The sequence below is a fragment of the Mauremys mutica genome, chromosome 2, assembly GCF_020497125.1.
Source record: "Mauremys mutica isolate MM-2020 ecotype Southern chromosome 2, ASM2049712v1, whole genome shotgun sequence".
Taxonomy (NCBI): Eukaryota; Metazoa; Chordata; order Testudines; family Geoemydidae; genus Mauremys; species Mauremys mutica.
This window is the reverse complement of record NC_059073.1, coordinates 262,783,791-262,804,526: the sequence shown is the minus strand read 5'-3', so window position 1 is coordinate 262,804,526 and position 20,736 is coordinate 262,783,791. Positions and strand designations below refer to the sequence as shown.

Here is a 20,736-nt window from a genome sequence, read left to right as displayed (position 1 = left end):
TAGCGAAGTATTGCACAACTTTAAATGGAGCATATTCTATAATTGAGCAGGGATGCAAGATCGAAATAATGTTAAGCGAGAGGACGTTAAGTAGGGAGTTACTGTATTTAAAGGGGCAGTGTATTTTTTCATAGTCCTCATTTTTCACAGCTAAAGCATTCCTCTGCAGTTCTGAATACCCGCAGCTGCACAAAGAACAAATACAAGTCCAGTCAGCCATCTGTGACCAGCATTTCTTATCAGCTGATTCTTCTCCAAGTTTCTTGCTCAATTCACTTGATGTCTCCAATTTGCTTCCACCACACTTATTACCATCACGCAAGTTTTGCCTCCACCATTTTTTTATGCCTATCCCAAAAGAGCCTCTGCTCCCATGGAAACAATGGAAGTCTTACTTCAGCAACTATACGCTTGCTATAGAAACTTCTGCTTACATACCAGAAAAGTGGAAAGGCTTACTGATTTATTGTCTTGGTCCTGATGGGCAACAAATCTTCCAGCATCTCCCTCCTCTTACTGACATACTGCAAGATGAGACTCCATATGATGCTGCTCTGAGCCCTGGATGATCATTTTAATCTTCTACTAAATGTTGAACAGTTCAAGTTCTATTCCTGCATACAGATGTTTCACGAGCCCATTAACCACTATGCAACTGCATTACATGAGCTGAATATAAACTGTGAATTTGCCAGTTTTACAGATGAAATAATCAGAGACCAAATTGTCATTAAGATTAACAGTTCCAAGATTTGTGAACAACTCCTCATGATAAAAGGCCTTACTTAAAGAAAACCATAGAAACTGCCTGGCAAGTGAAGAGCACCATACATTGTGCTAAATCACTTTCCATGACACCAGACATCTTCCAGCCTGCAGAGGTTAATGCAGTCCAAGATGATAGAACGGAAAGCTTCTTAGTCTATACTCTCAGTGCCTATTGCCCTCCCACACACCACATCGCTACCAATGCTACCGTTGTGGTGACCCTAGTCAAAGGCAGATTTTCAAGGGTATTCTGCCAAGAAATCAGGATGCAAGAAGTGAAAAGAAAAAAAAAAGAAGATATTTTTCTAAAGTCTGTTGACAATGTTGTATCTAGAGTTCTCACAGTTGAAGATGATGGTAAACTGAATCCCAAGGGTGTTTTGAATATGAAAGGAGATCATTATGCCACTCCACAGTGAGCTGATGGCCATGTAATAATGATGTTAGTGGATTCTGGTTTGCCTTACACTGTAATTACCAACCAACTCTACCATGTGCTTTGCGCCAGCTCCCAACCCAAACTGCATCCGCCAGACACATACCCCAGAGGGTATGGTGGCTCTCCCATCCACATCAATGGCTATTTTACAACCATCCTTGAGTCCAAAGGCCATAATGCACAAAGGAAAAATCTATGTACCCCAAAAGGGAGTTTCTTTTTTAGGATGGAATCAAAGGGATCTTCACAAGATATTAGATCCGAATAGCAGAGAACCTGTCCTGCAAACTAAGGATAGGCTACAACCAGAAATCATCTCTGACTTTCCAGAAGTTTTCACCAATACCAAAGATGTTGCAAAAAAAGTTCAAGCACAAGATCCTGCTAAAAAACAAACAGTGCAATGCCTATGTAGCATAAAGTGCTAAACATACCAATTGCACAGAGACAAACAATCAAAGAGGAAATTTCAAAACTATATAAAGCAGATATCATTGAACTAGTTGATTTATCAGAATGGGTTTCTCTTCATTCTCATGAGGAAGCATAATGGTGCTATCTGCATATTTGTGGATTTGATAGACCTAAACTTCAGCACTGTTGTGGATTGTCATCCTCTGCCCAACCTTGGTGAAATGCTGCTCAACTTAAAGGAGGCAAGAGTCTTTATGACCCTTGATTTAGTCTTAGCTTACCACCAGATCCCCTTAATGGAAGAATCCCACAAGTACACATATTTCATCACTCCAGAAGGTCTGTTCCAATTTAAAAAGATGCCATTTTGGGTTAGCCTCTGCAGCATCTGTATTCCAGAGAATGATGCATTGGATCTCTGAAGAGACAAGGGGCATTACTTTCAAGATGATATTGTAATGTATGGTGAATCCAAATAAGATGTCATCCTAAACAAGGTTATAGAAAAACTTCAATGACATGGACTTACCATCACCAAGAAGAAAAGTCAATTCCATACCAACTCAGTGACATAACTAGATCAAGATCAAACATGCAATTTCAACCAGGCCAACTCTAAGACCCTTTGATTCTGAGAAGCAAACGACTGTCACAACAGATGCTTGTGAGTATGGTCTTGAGCCACACCTTTTCATGAGGATGCAAGAGAGAAGATGAATAGATTGTCACTTAACAAATCTCAAGGAATGATCAGTGTCTCAGAGAGAAAACAAGGCACTTCATGATCTAAAGATTTCCAGAGTCCATGGATGGCCTTACAGGAGGATGACATGTTTCTACATGGTTGTAATTGTTCTGATATCACGAGCTGCCCCTTATAAATTAATAGATTTTGAGACTTTACCATCTTTTGTGCCTACACTTCTGAAAGAATGATTGATTCTCCTGGCACATGAAGAAAACCTGGGAATGAGTACAACCAAAAGACAACTGCAACATGACTTCTGGTGGCCAGGGATGGATGAGCAGCTTGAGGAAATAATCAATTGCATGGCTTGTGCCAGTAGTGATAAGTCACAGAAACCTCCAGCATCCCTCTCACACCAGTTGACTATCCCAACTGTCCATGGGAGAAACGGGCTCAACATAATGGGACCATCTGAAGATTACCCTGTTATACAAAGGTTTCCCATAATAATGGTAGACTATCATTCAAAGCAGCTGGAAGTTACATTCACTGGAATGGTTACTGCTGAAACAGTGATTAAGTTCATGTGATCAGTCTTTGGCCGAGAAGGATTTCCCAAGGAATTGATAATTGACAATAGAATGCAATTAACCTCTGCTGAAATGCAACACTACTTCAGTAGCAACAGCATCAAGCACAAAATAGTTTTTTTTATACCAGCCGAGAGTTAATGGTGTAGTTGAGAGAATGAATAGACTGGTGAAAGAAAGTCTGTAATTTACCAGTTTGCAAATGAGACCATGGAAAAAAAGCTTTATGTGAAACACTGTTTGCTTACAGGACCACTACAAGGGTGAAGAGTATCATCCTTCAAACTGTTAGAGGATGTAAGGCCAATACGTGACTTATTATCTGTCAAATGCTTATTCAGTCTCCTTTTTCAACCGAACCTTCAGGTGAAACTATTCATGGATGTGTTAAGAATAAAAAGGAGAAATACAGACAATATGTAGATCATAAGAAAGGTGCTAAACCTCACAAGTTTTAAATTGAAAATTTTGTTCATGTGAAGCTGCCATGCAGAGTCAAAAAATGGCGTTCTAGATACTCATGTCATCTGCAGATAACAAATCTGAGGAGATTCTGCTGTATTCATAAATGGAAAGAAATGGAATATTTCAAGATTATCCACAGCTCATCAGCTAACCGCTGAAGAAGAGAATCACAATTTCCACCTTGGACCAGAGAACATCAATGAAACCGATAGTGATGAACAATCTATAATAGTAGGAATTGCTCCCTCACCTAGTCTCATTCCTGCCTCTCTGGGTATTAGTGTTAAACAAAGGAGACTGCCGAAAAGATTGGAAGACTGTGTTACTGGACTTAAGTGATGGTTTGGAAGTGACTGTTAAAAGTTTTACAATTATTATTTTAAAGGGGACTGTGTGTTGTAGCTATCTAGGTGCACATAGCTACCCCAGATTGTGTTTAAGTTTTGTTCCTAGGTGAGTCCTATAACCTTGAATCCAGGAACTACAATTCCCAGGATGCATGGGAGAAGTGGAAGGAAATGGAAAGACAGAAAGAATGTGAGCTTGGTGAAAGAGTGAGGGGCATAAACCTTACCTTTGCTGTTATCAAGCTTCCTGAGTTTTCCTCAAAGTGGAACAGTACAAAAATTAATATGGAGGAAAAATGCGGGGGGGGGAGGGGGGGGGGGAACGACTCAAAGGCAGAGTGGTCCAAAGGCTAAAACATTGGACTCAGATTATTAAAAGCATAGTATTGTAAGTACTAATTGGTATTTATAGCTTATTACTAAAATATTAATTTCTTCAGTGGACTGGGGAGGGAGTGAGGGAAGGATTTCTTCACATCCCCAATGTAATAATTTTGTGACAAAATTGAAAAGAAATTCACTATCTATACCTATACTAAAGTAATTCCATGTTACAGAGCTTCAGATTTGTGCATGCTATGTACCACATCTGTTACAATATTGATAGAGCCAGATAAGTCTGAAACTTGAACTTCAACTTTGAATTTTCTTGTTATGGTTAGTTTGCATCAATAATGTTATTTAAATGAAGGTAAGTTTTCTGATGTTAACAAAACATACTTGTTGGAGTAAAAATTTAGGATCCATTGTATTTTGGTCCAGGTGATCTAATTGGTCTTTTTTCTCTTTAGTTTCTATGATTCTCTGTTAGTTTAGATTTAGCTACTTTTTAAAAGTGGCTTTTGGCACTCTGTACCATAGATTCCAAGTGAGTCAATCCTTATTATGCAGATAACTGACCTGAATCTGCAGATACTCTGTTACAATCTTGCCTGTCAATCCAGCTGCCAGGCAAGCTCATTAAATACCAGACCTGAAGCATATGCAGTTTTAATTGAAAAAAGTGACCCTGCTTTTACAGTGGCCATTTAAAAATTCAGCCATTATTTTTTTCTCTAAAATATGAAAAAACTATTTAAACATGTAACTGATTGGCTTAAACCCTGGCAATTAAGCAAAGCCAATTCTGAGTTGTAAAAATGCAAAAAGCACTTAAAACCAGTTTGTCAAGTTATTTTAAAAATTTATATAAAAATTAAACTGTAGAACAGATCAATTTTTTATTTTTTTTCCCAAAACATAGGCTACATATATCCAACTTTATCTTGAAGCTTTAGCCAGGTTTTAAACTCTTAAACCAAGATGTAGACAGACAACCTTCCCTGTAATGTTTCAACAGTCTAATTATGAAAACATTTTAATAGAATCAACTATGAACTACAACAATGTTGTAAAATAATAGTTGCCACAGTGCCTTTTTACATAACTATGAAATTACTAGGTTTGCCACCTGTCAGATATTCACAGACTGTTAGACTAGTCTGTTCTCCCTTGAACTTGATCATTGGGCAATGCAGACTGCAAGTACAGGGGAGGAGATTACAGGTCCTTTATTATTTGTCTGTGGAATCCCATGCATACTTGTACTGAGGTATAAATAATGATTTAAAAAATTGCAGGAGAGCAAAAAAAAAAAAAAAGTTACCCAAGTTGGATGACTAGACTGCCAACTACACCACACAGCTTGCCTGCACATACCCACATGTGGGATGCAGAAGAAAGGCAGAATTTAAAAGGCTGTTCTTATAAATAGAGAGGCAGAAACTGGATGTTTTTTTAAATTCTCTCTCAGCAAAGAGGCTCTGCAGTGAAGTTTTCCTCTCCAGCACTGAAAACATTTGGTTAAATTCCAAACATGCTATTGGACCTTCCTGTAGTGTTTTTATTTTTAAATAAAAATTAATGGTGACAAACCCAGAAGTCTCAAGTGTTGCAGGGAATTACAGCACATAAAACAATGAAACAGATGGATTTAAACAGAATTTATCATTCCTACCTTCTAAATATTTAGAAACTTTCTCCAGTCGGACTGGCATATGATAAAGGAATGAAATAGAAAGATGCAACATTTAGCTTTAAATAACTATTTATAGAAATTAAACTGAGAATGAAAAGTAAGTTAGTTAAGAGAGTCTGATTTTTATATTATTATTTGCAGTACAAAATAAGGAGGAGGTATTTCTTCAAACCTGATGTTAGGCCAGATCCTCTGTTCTTTTTATCCTCTACTATTTCATAGAATGGGCCTATCACTTGTAGTAATTCTTCAACTTTCTCCGTCATTGGCATACTCTCAAGAATCTGTACGAGTCCAAAATACAAAATGTCTTGTGAAACAATATATTAATGATTCATTTTATTTAACTTGGTGCCAAATTTCCTTATGTTCACTGCAGTACTCATATAGCAATAACATGTAACAAGATAAATTTTATAACACTCTGTGCAACTCTGAATTTTAATATTATATAGCAACCCCAGTCACCAAATAATAGACCATAATCTCAACCAAAAACAAAACAACTTCAGGATTTTTAAAAGCACTGTTTATTGTAGTTAAGGGACTCCATCAGCATATCAGTTACAAATTCCAATGTTTATTATCTCAGCAATTTCAAACTAAATCAGGCAGAAGTTTGAGACAGGTGGGTGTGATCATGTGCAACGTGCTTTTTAATCAGTTTTTCTTTGGGGAAAATGAAACTGAGGGAGCTCCTTCCGAACAGAATGTTCTTTTCATTTGACATATCCCATCCTCTTTGGCTGGGTGCAAGCACCATGTTATGAGGTGCCCATTGTGCCCTTCTAATTTACCAGCTACATATATAAAGAAAAAAGTAAAGTCACTGTCCATAACAAAAAGCCCCCCAAATCAGAGGGACAGAATCAAAGTAAGGACAGTCCAAAAAAATCACATGATCAAGACAGAAAATTAGGGTCCAACCCTGCACCCTTGAAGTCAGTAGGAGCTGGATCAGGTTTTCAGTTTACTAATCCAACACACCCTAGCACCAGAACAGGCACTCATATCACAGCAAGGTGTGCAGTCAAACAGACGTTAGAACAGAGATGGCAGAGAAGATGCTGAAACTGGCAACAAAAAGTAATAAGCCTGCCAAATCTTAACACTGACTTTCAATTTTCTAATCCATTTGGGTGGCTTTTGCTGATTCCCCCTTTTAAGCAATTGTGACGTTGCACTCTATATGATTTTATGAAAATACGCTAATGTAACTGGAAAAAGAACAGGAGTACTTGTGGCACCTTAGAGACTAACAAATTTATCTGAGCATAAGCTTTCGTGGACTAAATAAATTTGTTAGTCTCTAAGGGTAGGTCTATACTTACCTGCTGGGTCGACGCGTAGAGTTCGACTTCTCGGAGTTCGAACTATCGCGTCTAATCTAGACACGATAGTTCGAACTCTGAACGCGCTCCCGTCGACTCCGGAACTCCACCACCGCGAACGGCGGTGGCGGAGTCGACGGGGGAGCCGTGGACTTCGATCCCGCGGCGTCTGGACGGGTGAGTACTTCGAACTAAGGTAGTTAGAGTTCGCGTAGCTGAACTTGCGTACCTTAGTTCGACCCCCTCCCCTTAGTGTAGACCAGGCCTAAGGTGCCACAAGTACTCCTGTTCTTTTTGCGGATACAGACTAACATGGCTGCTATTCTGAAACCTGTCATAATGTAACTGGAATATGATCACTAATCTTGTGTTTGGGTAAGGTGGGTGAATTTCACCTGCCCAGCCACTCCATACCTTTTCTGCATAGAGCCAGAATCAAAGGCTCTTCCTGGTCGGGGGGTGGGGGGCTGAGGTGGGCTGCCCTATACATCTTGTGGGCACACATACGTGTGTTTTATCAGGTTATCCTCAAAAGGGAGAATAAAAATATATACAGACAGATCCGTTTTAAACTTCAGCTATGGCAGCTCACCGGTGCAACATTTATTCACAGAAAGTCAATAGGAAACAAAACTAAGCCAATAAATAAACAAACTAATAACAACCATTACCAACAAATGCAAACTTCTAGAAAAAGAATTACTAGTTAAATAATAGTAATAGGTAATTACTTTAAATTGGAGAACATACTGTTATTTTTAAAATACCCTTTTGCACACAGCAAAGTTGGATATTTGGAAGATTTGGAGACTCAGAGCCATAATACAACAACTCACACTGCAGTCATTCTGGAGCAGGAGGCCTCGGTGCTAGAGAGGGTTAAATGAGTACAGTAGGGATCGGCAACCTTTCAGAAGTAGTGTGCCGAGTCTTCATTTATTCACTTTAATTTAAGGTTTCACGTGCCGGTAATACATTTTCATGTTTTTTAGAAGGTTTCTCTCTGTAAGTCTATACATTATATAATTAAACTAGTTTCGTATTGTAAAATAAACAAGGTTTTCAAAATGTTTAAGAAGCTTAATTTAAAATTAAAATGTTGATCGTATGCTGCCGGCCCGCTCAGCCCACTGCTGGTCTGGGGTTCTGTTCACCTAGGCTGGCAGCGGGCTGAGCGGGGCCTGCAGCCGGGACCCCAGCTGGCAAGGGTCCGGCAGCCGGGACCCCAGACCCACTGCCGCTCAGGGGTTCCCTCCGCCAGCTCCTGCCAGCCGGGATCCCGGCTGCCGGACCCGCTCAGCCCGCTGCCGGTTTGGGGTCCCAGCCCTGTCCACATATAGTGGGTGCCTACCTTCTCCCTGGTTCTGGCCCATGCTCTTCCTCTCTCTGCACTGAGCTGAGGGTGGGAGTCCACTGAGCACAGGGCTGTGGGGAGGGGTCAGGGCTCAGGGCAGAGGGCTGGGGTGTGCGTGAGGGGGTCAGGGCAGAGGGCTGGAGGGGATATGCCCCTATTCCACCCACCCCTTCTCCAAGGCCCTGCCCCCTCTTCTCCAAGGCCTTTCTTCTCTGCAGACCCCGGGACTCCCATGCACCATCCAACCCCCCCTGCTCCCTGACTGCCCCCTCCAGAGACCCCTCCCGCCCCTAACCACCCCGCCCAGGATCCCACCCCCTATCCAGCCAACACTGCTCCCTGTCCCCTGACTGCCTCCACCCCTTATCCAACCCTCCCAGCCCCGGACCCCTTAACATGAGGCTCCTTGCAGCATGTTCTGATCCATGCAGAGCCAGACATGATGCCCCACAGGAGCAGGCAGCCCCGTCCCTCAGAGCACTGCATGCGCGGCGGCATGGCTCCAGAGGAGGTGGGAGCATGCCTGCCTCCCTGCGGAGCCAAACACTGCCCCACGGGAGCGCACAGCCCTGGCCCCCTGAGCGCTGCACGCGCAGCGGCATGGCTCCAGGGAAGGGGGGAAGGCGGGGGAGGGGCCGGTGGCTTGCTGCACTCGGCCAGACGCTCTGGCCCAGGAGCACGGACCCCGTGGCTTGCCGCGCCCACCCCTGCATTAGGGTGTGCCTGGGCACACCCCGTGCACACGCCTGTGCTTCTGCCCCCTGTCCCCGTGGGGAGGGGGGGGGCGGAGAAGAGCGGGCTGGGCCGGATTTTTAATGGCACACTGCTCCGGCAAGCAGCAGCGTGCCATTAAAAATCGGCTCGCGTGCAGTCTTTGGCACGCATGCCATAGGTTGCCCACCCCTGGAGTACAGGTACTGTTGGAGGCATTACTGGGATACCTTTGGCTTAGGGTTGCTAACTTTCTGATTGCAGAAAATCAAACACCCTTGCCCTGCCCCAAGGCCCCACCCCTCCTCTGAGACCCCACCCCTGCTCACTCCATCCCCCCCCCCCACCCTCACTCACTCATTTTCACCAGGCTGGGGCAGGGTTTTGGGGTGTGGAAGGGCTCAAGCAAGGACTGTGAGCTCCGGGGTGAGGCCGGGGCTGAGGGTTTTGGAGTGTGGGAGGGGGTGCAGGTTCTAGGATAGAGTTTTGGTGTGAGAGGGGACTCAGGGCTGGGGTGCAGAAGGTGGTGTGGGCTCCGGATAGCACTCACCTCAGGTGGCTCCCGGAAGCGGCTGGCATATCCCTGTGGCTCCTAGGTGCAGGGGAAGCCAGGGAAGCTCCATGCGCTGCCCTCGCCCGCAGTTCTCATTGGCTGCAATTCCCAGCCAACGGGAGCTGTAGGGCCAGCGCTCAGGGCAGGGGTAGTGCGCGGTAGTGCAACCTAGGGGCTGCAGGGACATGCCAGCCACTTCTGGGAGCCACACCTTAGCCCCGCTTCACCACTGACCGGACTTTTAATGGCCCAGTGAGTGGTGCTAACCAGAGCCACCAGGGTCCCAGTTTTTGACAGGATCGCCCAGCCGAAAAGGATGCCTGGCAACCCTACTCTGGCTCTGTCTTCCATCCTTAGCAGCAGCTGGAGAAGGCAGGGGGCAGGAAGGGAGATAGGTGTTTAGTCTATTGAATGGGCGGCAATGAAGCTTCCCCTGGGGGAGGATAACTCCCTGTCCTGCCTCTTCTGCCCCCAATCACACTCCACCCCCGCTCCGCCATAGGTCCCACCCCACCCTCAAAGCCCACTTCCCTTCCCCCGCAAGATCCCCCACCTCTTCCCCTCCCACCCCCATGAGATACCCCCCACCCACCCCCACATCACTTTTCACTCCCCCCACCCCCATTATACCTGCTGCCCATGTCTACTTTAACTGTGATTCCAGAGGCTAGTAAGGCACCTGAAAAGTCTAGGGTTTTTGCAGATAACAACTTAGAAGTTAGCTGACAAGAGCACTGTATCTAATTCCTACCTAAAGAAAGAAAAAATATATATACACAAACACCAATTAAAGCCATATTTTAAGTTTATATGTAAATTTAGAACAATCAGGAGAGAATACAGCAAAATATTCCCAATCGTAAGCCTTGAGGTATCAGTTTTGGAGCCTTAACACAGATATCAGAAAGACAAGTTTGATACTTTTTACCCTATCTCCAACTGTTTTTCACTCCACTAAAAACTATTTTAATTTTCACATGATAAAAGTTTTTCTCTTTTATTAAGAAGGGAATTTATTTTTCTACTTATTTTGGCATTTATTTTTGACAATCACATATGTGACTAACATTTAACTCCATCATTACTATTAGTGTCAGACTTGTAACCGCATTTATTTTGGCACAAATTTTAAGTTACTATAACAGTGTCTAAAGTTATGTGTTTAGATAATTGTTTTCTTTTTTAAACTGGCATTGCTAAGGTGAATACAAGCTAAATTTACATTCTAGAAGGATGCTATTATTGGACTGTACCACTTTAAATAATGAATGACAAAGCACACTATGGCAATAAAAGTAATAATGATAATTGCTCCAGCCAGGACAGGGTTAGGCATTTTAGAAATTACTACTCAAAAAATTAAATCTAACTTTGAAAAGAATAAAATTACAGAGAATATACATTTCAGCAGGAAGTACAAAGAGATTACAAACAACAATAATAATATTACAAGTGAAAGAGCATGCGGAGGCGGGAGAATGTGAGACGGTGTGTGAGACACAGGGAGAGTGTTGGAGGGAGAGTGTGTGTGTGCCAGAGTGTGTGTCAGCACACTGTCTCTTTTAGCCAAGCACTCAGGAGCATGAATGTTTGTTCAGCAGCAGCTACAGCTCCCATTCCTGACCCAAAGGAACCAGCACTGATAGGCTCCTTGTCCCCCCACCCCAGTTCAGCAGACTCCCACTCGGCCACAGCCACCTCTAGCAGTGGGTGAGCTCCCCCAGCACCCTGCCAGCCATGAATCAGCTTCCCAAGGAAATGGAAATGGGCAAATATTGAGGTGGCTATAGCCCCGCAAACCCCTGTGCCCAGCGGCATGCCTGGCCAGGATTCTTGGGCTTTATGTGGGTAGAGGGGATTTCACCCCAAGAGATTGTTTGCTATCAGTTTATCTTATGATAACCTTCAAAGGGCAGTACTTTCATTTAATTTTACTATTTACAGTACTGTTCGTTGATAGTTATTTTGAAGAGAACAGGCTACTTCTATTAGTTATTTCAGTGGGTCTTTTGACAGTGTATTGACAAGATTATGGAGTAATGAATGGCCAAATTCTGCATTACTCACTCAATTAAAACTCCCACTAAAATCAATGAGAGTTTTGCTTGAGAGTGAAGACTACAGAATTTGGCCCACTATCCTTACAAAAAAAAGTTGTCATTAAAGAGCAGGAATAACGTGGTGGTTGGTAGAACAGAAATAAAACGTTATAAAGCGCTTTAAAGGAGGTTAATAGCCTGACTTAGAAAAAAAAGCTAGCATACTCTGAATGAAAACTGTGCGCGCTGTCCTTAATACTAACCTGGCTATAGTTACGTTAAATTACATATTTTGAACTGCAGCATGGACTAGTATGTAAGATCATTAACTGTTTCAGAGACCTCCTAAAAGGGCTGCAGTCAAAAGACAGGATGAGTTAAGGACAGAGCGGCAGTCTTAACTCTGAATTTGTCCAGCTACTTTATTTAAGAATTTATATTATGCTCATTAAGATAACTAGGAACAGTTTTAAAAAAATTTTAAATGTCTATTGTTGGGAATAGAGCAGAAACATTTGTCTGAGTCTAAATCAGACTCCTGATATTAAATACACTATAAATAGAGGCAGTTTCAAATCTAGGTTCTAACTCAATGGCCTCCAAAGTTCAAAGATGTTCAGATCCAGAGTTTTGGTTCAGCCCATTTTGTTAATTAACTACTGTATATACTTATTCACTAGCCCGTTCGTTTATAAGCTGCCCCGCAAGATGGTTAGGTAAAAATAGCAAAAACTGTATGACCCTTTCATAAGCTGACCCTGTATTTCAGGGGTTGGCAAACTTTGGCTCCTGGCCCATCAGGGTAAGCCGCTGGCGGGTTGGGATGTTTTGTTTACCTGGATCATTCACAGGCACAGAGGCCCTCAGCTCCCAGTGGCCGCGGTTTGCTGTTCCCAGCCAATGGGAGCTACGGGAAGTGGCACATTGGCTGGGAACAGCGAACTGTGGCCACTGAGAACTGAGGGGCTCTATGCCTGCAGCTACTCCGGGTAAACAAAATGACAATGTATTAGATATTCAATTCAGTGATTCCATAGAGTTTTAAATCATCAAATTTTGGTGTAGACCCGTTTATAAGCCAACCCCTGCTCTTTGATGCGTCACTTTTTTACCAAAAATATTCAGCTTATGAATGATTATATATGGTACTTCAAGACTCTTTCATGTAAGGATCCCACCAGATCTCAAACTAGAATTCAGATGCAAAATTTCCTGCAAATTCGGTTTTTTTCCTTTGGGGTCTCTCTCTCTCTCTCCCCTTCCCTAGTTTGTTTGAATCACCTGCAGTTTCATTTCTTGTTTCACTTCAGCTCACTTACCAGAGCTGCATTGTATTTGGGCCTGTCATTTAAAATGCTATGTCAATAGGTTCCCTAGTTCTGAAGTTTAAGAGCTCTATCACCACCAGACAGTTTAGGGTTAAGTTAACTCAGCAAACTCACAACAGGAATGAAATCCGATCTGGAGCTTTGCTAGCAGCTAGTGACATATTTTCCTTATTTTTCTAATGTTCTAGAAATAAAGTTACTTTAGAAGATGCATAGATTTGAATTACTCTTACCTTTTTCATTTCTTCAACATATGCTATCATGGCTTCTTCTTTGGGCATATCCCCCAAAGCACTCCAAGCATCCCTAGGAATGAAAACAAAGGACATCTTCAGAACACCCATGGTCTGCCTATGTTTTTCAGTCCAGCGTTAAGTCAAGTCTTTCTTATTGTGTCTGCAGTTGTGTGTAAAAAAAATAAAAAATTAACTTGCTGATTTGGGAGCATAATCAGGTAATTGGGCATCTACTGAGAGACAGCATGATCCAGTGTATAGAGGACTGGACTGTGAGTCAGGAGACAAGTTCTATTCCAGATTCTAACACTGACCAACTGTTTGGCATTAGACAAGATCAGTTTTTAAAGAGATGGGACCTTCAAAAAGGTATTTTTATATTAGCCATATACATATTGCTGCTGATGTATAAATACAACCAGAATTATGTACAGGTCTAGTTAATCTTTTCTATTAAGCCTTATTCCAACAGGAATGTAGCAGCCTAAAAATAAAATTGCTTACTTATCTCTGACAGAATATACATTATGGGTTTGGGGCCATATTGTATCCATTCATAAAAAACACAGGCGTACCAGGAAACTTTGAGATTCCAGTGTCAATTTCCTTGCAAGCCTTCCCTGGGGAATGGGAAGAGGTTTGCGGAGTGTTTTATTAAATTTAAATGGAATAGATGGGCTAACCTAATTAGTTTAATTTAGTTACTGTTTAACGTTAAACAGTGCTGAATAAAATTGGTATACAGAGACTTTAGTCTGCTTAGTATTATGGCAAACACTATTAAAAATTAATAAGAGTTTAAAATAAAGATAAGAGAAGGAAAAACAGTAAAAATATTTGAAATGTAATGTATTGAATAAGGCTTTTATTTTAATAACATCCATTTTTCTTTTTCTCTTTAGCTGGAGAAAGATTTTAGAAGAAGAAAAAAAAAACACCCTTGACAGTCTTAGATAGTAGATCAAAGATGGTAATAACTGTCCTTTGGGGGAAAAGAAAAGAAGTTAGTTGAGATGGATTGGAGCTGTTGTAGTTAAAGTCCAATCTCATTTTATCCCAGGTGGTGTTCATCCCAGCAGGATCCAGTGGTGATGTCATCTGGGTCTCCCTCTCTGACCTGGTCAGGATCTCTCTCAAGATCAGGATAATGGAGGCCCAGAGTCACAGGAGATGGTGGGAGTGGCTGTGAGGACGGTGAAGCTCATTCCAATAGCCACTTTTTTTAACCAAAGTCTCTTTCCTTAAGGACCCAAAATAGGAGTGATGGGTGAAAATTATTTTGTCCACCAGAGGCCTAATTTTTGACACACCAGTTTTGGTTCACTGATTTCTGGTTCTACATTTTTCTTATTTATTCAGCATATCTTAACACAGTCCTTCAGTTATATCAGTATGCCTTGTTGCTTGGACTAATTCAGTCTGGCTGGCTAGCTCCCTTTCACAACTTCTCCCTGTCAACATTTGTTATAAGTTAGTGACATTTTATGCACTTAAGCTCATAATCAGAGTAAATTTGTAGATCAAATTACTACAGCCAAGGACAGGGAGGAGTCTCCTACCTCCAAGGATCCCTGAGATACAGGAGGAAGAGCTGGCCGTAGCATTTGGGGGGGGGAGGGGGAGGGCGGGGGGTGCATACATGTCACTGTACACTGTACACAGTGAGGGTCAGCAAAGTTATTCAAAGTTAATTTCAATTTTAATTAACTAACTTTAAATAACAAGTAAGCCAGGGAGTGGTTGATTTTTAGGCCTCTTGCTGTAGAAGTAGACCTCAGATGTTTGAGCTGGGGTCCATATATAGTTGCCAATATTTAAAAAAAAGCCTTTCAAGGGATGATTGTATCAACGTAGATCTGGAGACCATAGTTTCCCTCTCCCCAAATGCCGAAGAGCTTGGTGTGCACATTGATTAACCTTAGGATTTGTAAAGCGCTTTACTAACATTAATCATCATCATGATTGCCCGTGAACTAGGCAAGTAGTATTACCTTTATTTTATACACTGGAAAACTGTAAGGTACAAACAGAGTGATCTGACAAAAGCCACAGAGGGAATCTATGTCAGAACTGAGATTAGAACACAAGATTCCCTTACTCTCGGTCCTGTACTTAGTTCATTTGATCCTGTTTTTCCTACTATTAAATTCTCCATCAAACTTGTAGTAAGAGCCCAGATTGTCTGTTCTATAATGGAGCCATCTCAGGATAGGCAGTCAGATGGGAAGGAACTTGTTGCCACAGCCTAAGAGCGCTGCCTCTCTACAGCTGCAAACTGATTTGGGCTCCCCTAAATTCTGGGGAGAGGAGGAAATGGACAGATCTCATTGTAGTACCTCTGCAGTAAGCAGCATCCTCCTCAATTTGAGAAGCAAAGGGAATGTCCTCTCCCCTAATTCTGAGATACCACACATCATTTAAATGTAACGGCTGGAACACAGGGGGAAAATCCACAATATACATACCAATTTCATTATCAAGGGAAGGGACTTTTTGAAACACACACACACGTTTTGTTAACTGAAGTCTTTAAAAAGTTTCAGTACAAATAACCAAACAATCTCTCATACACAATTACCATTTATATCTACCAATAGGATCCCAGAATCCAGGTCTTGGACTGTTACAGGGTCCTTGGGTTGCTTGCTTATAAAAGCTATAGAACTTGAGCATCATTTCATTCGATGGCTGGAATGAACCTAGTGAAAACATTTTAAAAATCAGTGGAAATTGATATTAAAGACATTTAGTCTCTTTTTACGCATTGTTAATATTTCTGTGGGAAATTAACCTGCACTTCTTATAACTCACATGATAAAGGGTCAGATCCTCAAAGGCACAATTCCCCCCGAAGTCAATGGAAATGGTATGGGTTAATACATTTCTGGATTAGGGCCAGAGTGAATATTTACTGATTGAGGGAAAATTTCAGACCTAGTTTAAGGGGCTGCATGATCAATGACTTTGGACTTTAAGCTCCACGTTCAGAAGAGGGTCTACTAAATAAGTCACCCTGACCACTTTAAAGGGACACAATCAACTTCACCACATTTGTCTGGATTTTGAAAAACTATTTTTACTTAGAACAAATAAGATAATTGACAGATTTGAGATCAAAATGTTTCACTATTTCTTCAGTTTGTTTACTTTAGGCATTTGACAACACTTTCTGTACAGTCACTGTTTTCTCAAAAACAGAAAACACTTGTACAGACAGGAAAATCTGATTATCTGGCAGAGGGAATTCACGCTCAGGCATTTCTCCTGAAACAACTTTTAAGTTGAAATCTATTCAATTTTTTTTTTTAAAAAGCTGATAATGATCCTTTAATTTTCGCCCTCACAAAAATCAATTATAGTTTAAACTGAGCTTTTGGCCTCTCTGTTAATGTAAGATAATCAGTGTCTATTTGAGAATAGCAACAAAGAAAAACTCTAGGGGAAAAAAAAAAAAGGCTTGTCCTCAATTTTTGCAATTCTTCAAACATTTAATAACTTTCTTTACTCTTCAAACTAACAAATTCACAATGATAGCTGTGAAGTCATAAATCATAGTAGGGATTTCAAGAAGGCAAGTACTTTCTCCTACTTTTGCAACAAAGGTGGAGTGGGAATGAGTAGAATAGTAAAAGCTACATTGTTTACATCAACAAACCACCTCCTACATGAACAAAATGCATGCTTAACATGCTCTGGAGGGACATAGAAATGTGTTCCATGGCATCAGGAATGATTAAACAAATTTTGAACTGATTGGGAAAAAATATTAAAAGCAAATTTTAAAACTTGATCTGCTGGGCCCCTGCAAACCCTTACAGTACAGTATTTATTGAAAATTCCCTAGCCCCACTGGGGACTCCCTTGCATTCCAGCTGCTTGCCAGGTACCCTCGTTTAGAGCTCTAGAGGGGGCAATGGGGAGGACGTGGCTGCCCTGGCAGAGCTGCAGTGAGGGGTATCAGGCTTATCTTGTTCCGGCGGGGAGAGGCAGTGCGAGGGAACAGCCAGTGACTGCTCTCCTGGGAAAGTGGCAAGGCGGTAATTGGCCTGCGCTCCAGACGGCAAAAGAGCAGGCGAGCGTCCGGGTCCGCAGGTTTCCTCTCCTCCGGCCAGCTGCTGCCCCACAGGCCTTGCACTGACACAAGCCTTCTAGCCCCGCTCACTTACCATTTTTGGGCAAGCTCTGAATCACCTTCACGGCCGCCTCAAACCTGGTCTCATGCACCGAGCCGGTCTCCGCCATGCCCCGCGCCTTCTCCTCAGCCACAGCCGGGCCCGAGATGTGTCAGCTGGATCCGCGCAGTAGCTTCCCCTCCCCGAGGCGCCTGCATCCAACTGACCGGAGACAGGGGGAGCGGAATGGGCGACTGCTCCGCCTGCTCCAGTGCCGCCACCCACGGCAGGAGCAGCCCCGCTCGGGAGAGACTGACTGGGGCAAAGGTCCAGCACTGCCCCCACATCTCGGCCCCTCATTCCCACCACCCCTCCCCATCCTCCCGACCCCCTTCCATAACCCAACCAACACTGCCCATTGCCCCCTCCACCGCAACTCCCCGTGACCTCCCACCTGTCCACTGCCCCTCGGAGCTCGCCCCCCGCCCCGAAACGCGCCCCCCTCACTGCCCCTCGCCGCCCCTCGGAGCTCGCCCCCCCTCGGACCTCCCCCCCGCGCCCCGAAACTCGCCCCCCCTCACTGCCCCTCGGAGCTCGTCCCCCGCCCCGAAACGCCCCCCCCTCACTGCCGCTCGGAGCTCGTCCCCCGCCCCGAAACGCGCCCCCCCTCACTGCCCCTCGGAGCTCGCCCCCCGCCGCCCCTCACTGCCCCTCGGAGCTCGTCCCCCGCCCCGAAACGCCCCCCCCACTGCCCCTCGGAGCTCGCCCCCCGCCCCGAAACGCGCCCCCCCCTCACTGCCCCTCGGATCTCGCCCCCCGCCGCCCCTCGGAGCTCGCCCCCCGCCCCGAAACACGCCCCCCCTCACTGCCCCTCGCCGCCCCTCGGAGCTCGCCCCCCGCCCCGAAACGCGCCCCCCCTCACTGCCCCTCGCCCCCCCTCCCTGCCCCTCGGAGCTCGCCCCCCGCCGCCCTCACTGCCCCTCGGAGCTCGCCCCCCGCCCCGAAACGCGCTCCCCCTCCCTGCCCCTCGGAGCTCCCCCCGGCACTAGGCACAACGCGGCAGTTGACAAGGCCCACAATCAATAGTCGCCCTTTTCCGCAGCTGTTAAGAGCAAACACGGTAGCCAAGGCAGTGGCAGCTGGTCCTGCTCCCCCTCCCCACACCGCGAAGCCCCCGTAGCAAACTGAGAGCGCGCGCAGTTTGTCACACACACTGCATGGGCACCTACCTCTGCCCAGGGATCAGGCCCTCTCGTAATGTCTCCCAGCAGCGGGTCTCAACTCAGCCTTCCGCTTGCCCCCGCCCCGAGGCATTCTGGGAAACGTGGTCCACTCTGCTGCTCCACTTCCGGTCTGGGGCCTTGCCGTGGGCGGTAACCCTGCCTCTGTGGTGTGGTCTCGCCGCTCAGCAGGCTCTCTGGAAGAGGACAGGACCCTCCCTCCTTCAGGGAATGAACTGATGGTGCCTTTCAGACTCTCTGTGAGACTAATGATGATGATGGTATAGAGACCCGCTTTTGGTCCCACTCACAAAGCCCTTTAAAAACACAACTATCTCATATCTCAGGTACACACACAGGGCTCACTTCACTGCCTGTACCATTAGTGAATGCTTAAAGTATGCAGCAGGACACAGCAGCACTTTATACACACACCCAAGTTTAGAACAAATAGTAGATTTATTTACTATATTATATTATCTCTGGATTGATAATATTGTAATTTTAATTATTTTTCCAAACGTATTCTGAACAGTAATGATTTAAGTGGGAGGTCCAAACGTGGAGCATCTGAAATGCTGATCATGTTGAAAGTTGCAAGCAATAAGATGATTACATGGGCTCAGGAACCGGTTTTCTGCCCTCTCCCATACCTTTTATGTTACCCAGTTTTCCCTTTTGCTTTCCTTCTTTTCCTCCTCTGGTGCCCAAACTTTGCTTCCTTTATTTTATATATACACACACATATATATATATATATATATCTCACACACACACACAGACACACACCATATCTTGGCTGCCTTACATAGATACCCCAGACGCACTCAGTCTGTTTAACCGCTTTCCTTCTCACACCCACTCTCTGAGTCTCATTTACACAGAGAGAGAGAGAGATTCACTGATTAATTTTACACGCATTTATTCATCCCAAACTGCCAGTGTACATACATGTAGCTTTAGAAGTATTAAAGGGATACTGTTAAATTAAAAATCTTAACGGTCAACATTTTCAGAAGCAGGAGCCTAAAGTTAGAATTCTGAATTCTTATTTAGACAAGTAAATAAACAAGATATCAGTAGAATCTCTCTTACAGGTTAAATACATAACTAAATTACCAAAGTGCTGAGCATCCAGCACTTTAGAAAATCAGGCCAAAAATATACCAAAGCATCTTGTCTTTGTGATAAGTGAAATAATTTATCCACCGAGTTGTAGGATCAGTTTACAGCCCTTTTGACCTGACTTCAGTATTAAAATCCTCAAATTCCTGTTAGTTCAATTTCCTGATTCAAAACCAACCAACCAACCAAAAAACAACCTAGCCCACTTAAACCCAGACCAACTATTGGAAGATAGTTGTCTGCTCATGTTATATGCCCTCTGGTGGGAAAGAAAAAAATCCACAGAGAGGGAATTAAAGTAGATCAGCCTTTGCTCTGCTGAGCCAGTATATTCCACTGGATCAACAGCCTTCTGGGCAGGTTAGGGCTTTGCTGGAGAGAAGCTTGTACTTTCAGAGCTACTCATTGGACTATTGATATTGGATAAATGAAAATAAGTGTCATGAATAATAACACCAGTGCCAGACCACGTGATATAAGTGGATTTGCACATACAGTTAAGAACGACAGAAGCCCAGACCAAGGGGAACTGTTTGTTTACATATTAGTGGAACTCTGCTTAGGGAGATGTTACGTATACTCTCTCTACAAAGAGAGTTAATTAAAAAATATATATTTGTGTCTGTTGTGACCCAGGCTGATGCAAAAATTCTATTTATCTGGAAAATCTAGAATGACTTCTGCCATTTAACGGTAATCAATTTGGGGAAAATGCTATCCAATACTTTTGAAATTAATATTACTCCAAGCCTCTTGCTTGAGGTAAGTAAAAGTTAATGACAACCTGTTTTTTTTGGTAGCATGTTGAGACAGACACAGCAGTCTCTGCTTTGAAGAGGCATTGTGTCACTGAGAAATCTGGGGATTCAGAATGGGACACTGAAAATGAAATAAGGTGAAGTTAACTAGTAACACCATACCCAGAAATAAGGATGAAATAGTAAATTGTTAGAGCCCATGAGAGGCATTAATTCAGCACTGGTGATATAAGCATGGTGT

At 43.5% G+C, this 20,736-nt stretch overlaps 1 protein-coding gene across 3 annotated transcripts in view; it reads right to left on the bottom strand.

Annotated features, from left to right (window-relative positions):
- The window catches only part of ACBD5 (acyl-CoA binding domain containing 5), a 51,296-nt gene extending 32,477 nt beyond the window's left edge, over nucleotides 1-18,819 (bottom strand). The window contains exons 1-5 of one of the 3 annotated variants that reach the window (XM_045003289.1): nucleotides 18,622-18,819; nucleotides 17,447-17,614; nucleotides 15,859-15,979; nucleotides 13,278-13,350; nucleotides 5,901-6,012 (exon numbers count right to left, since the gene is read on the bottom strand). In XM_045003289.1, the coding sequence (XP_044859224.1) occupies nucleotides 5,901-6,012; nucleotides 13,278-13,350; nucleotides 15,859-15,979; nucleotides 17,447-17,522 (382 nt within the window). In that variant the 5' untranslated portion in view covers nucleotides 17,523-17,614; nucleotides 18,622-18,819. Of the gene's footprint in view, nucleotides 1-5,900; nucleotides 6,013-13,277; nucleotides 13,351-15,858; nucleotides 15,980-17,446; nucleotides 17,615-18,469; nucleotides 18,581-18,621 lie in introns of those variants that run through there. The other 2 variants (XM_045003287.1, XM_045003288.1) reach the window with 2 other exon arrangements.
- Between the last annotated feature and the right edge of the window lie 1,917 nt (nucleotides 18,820-20,736).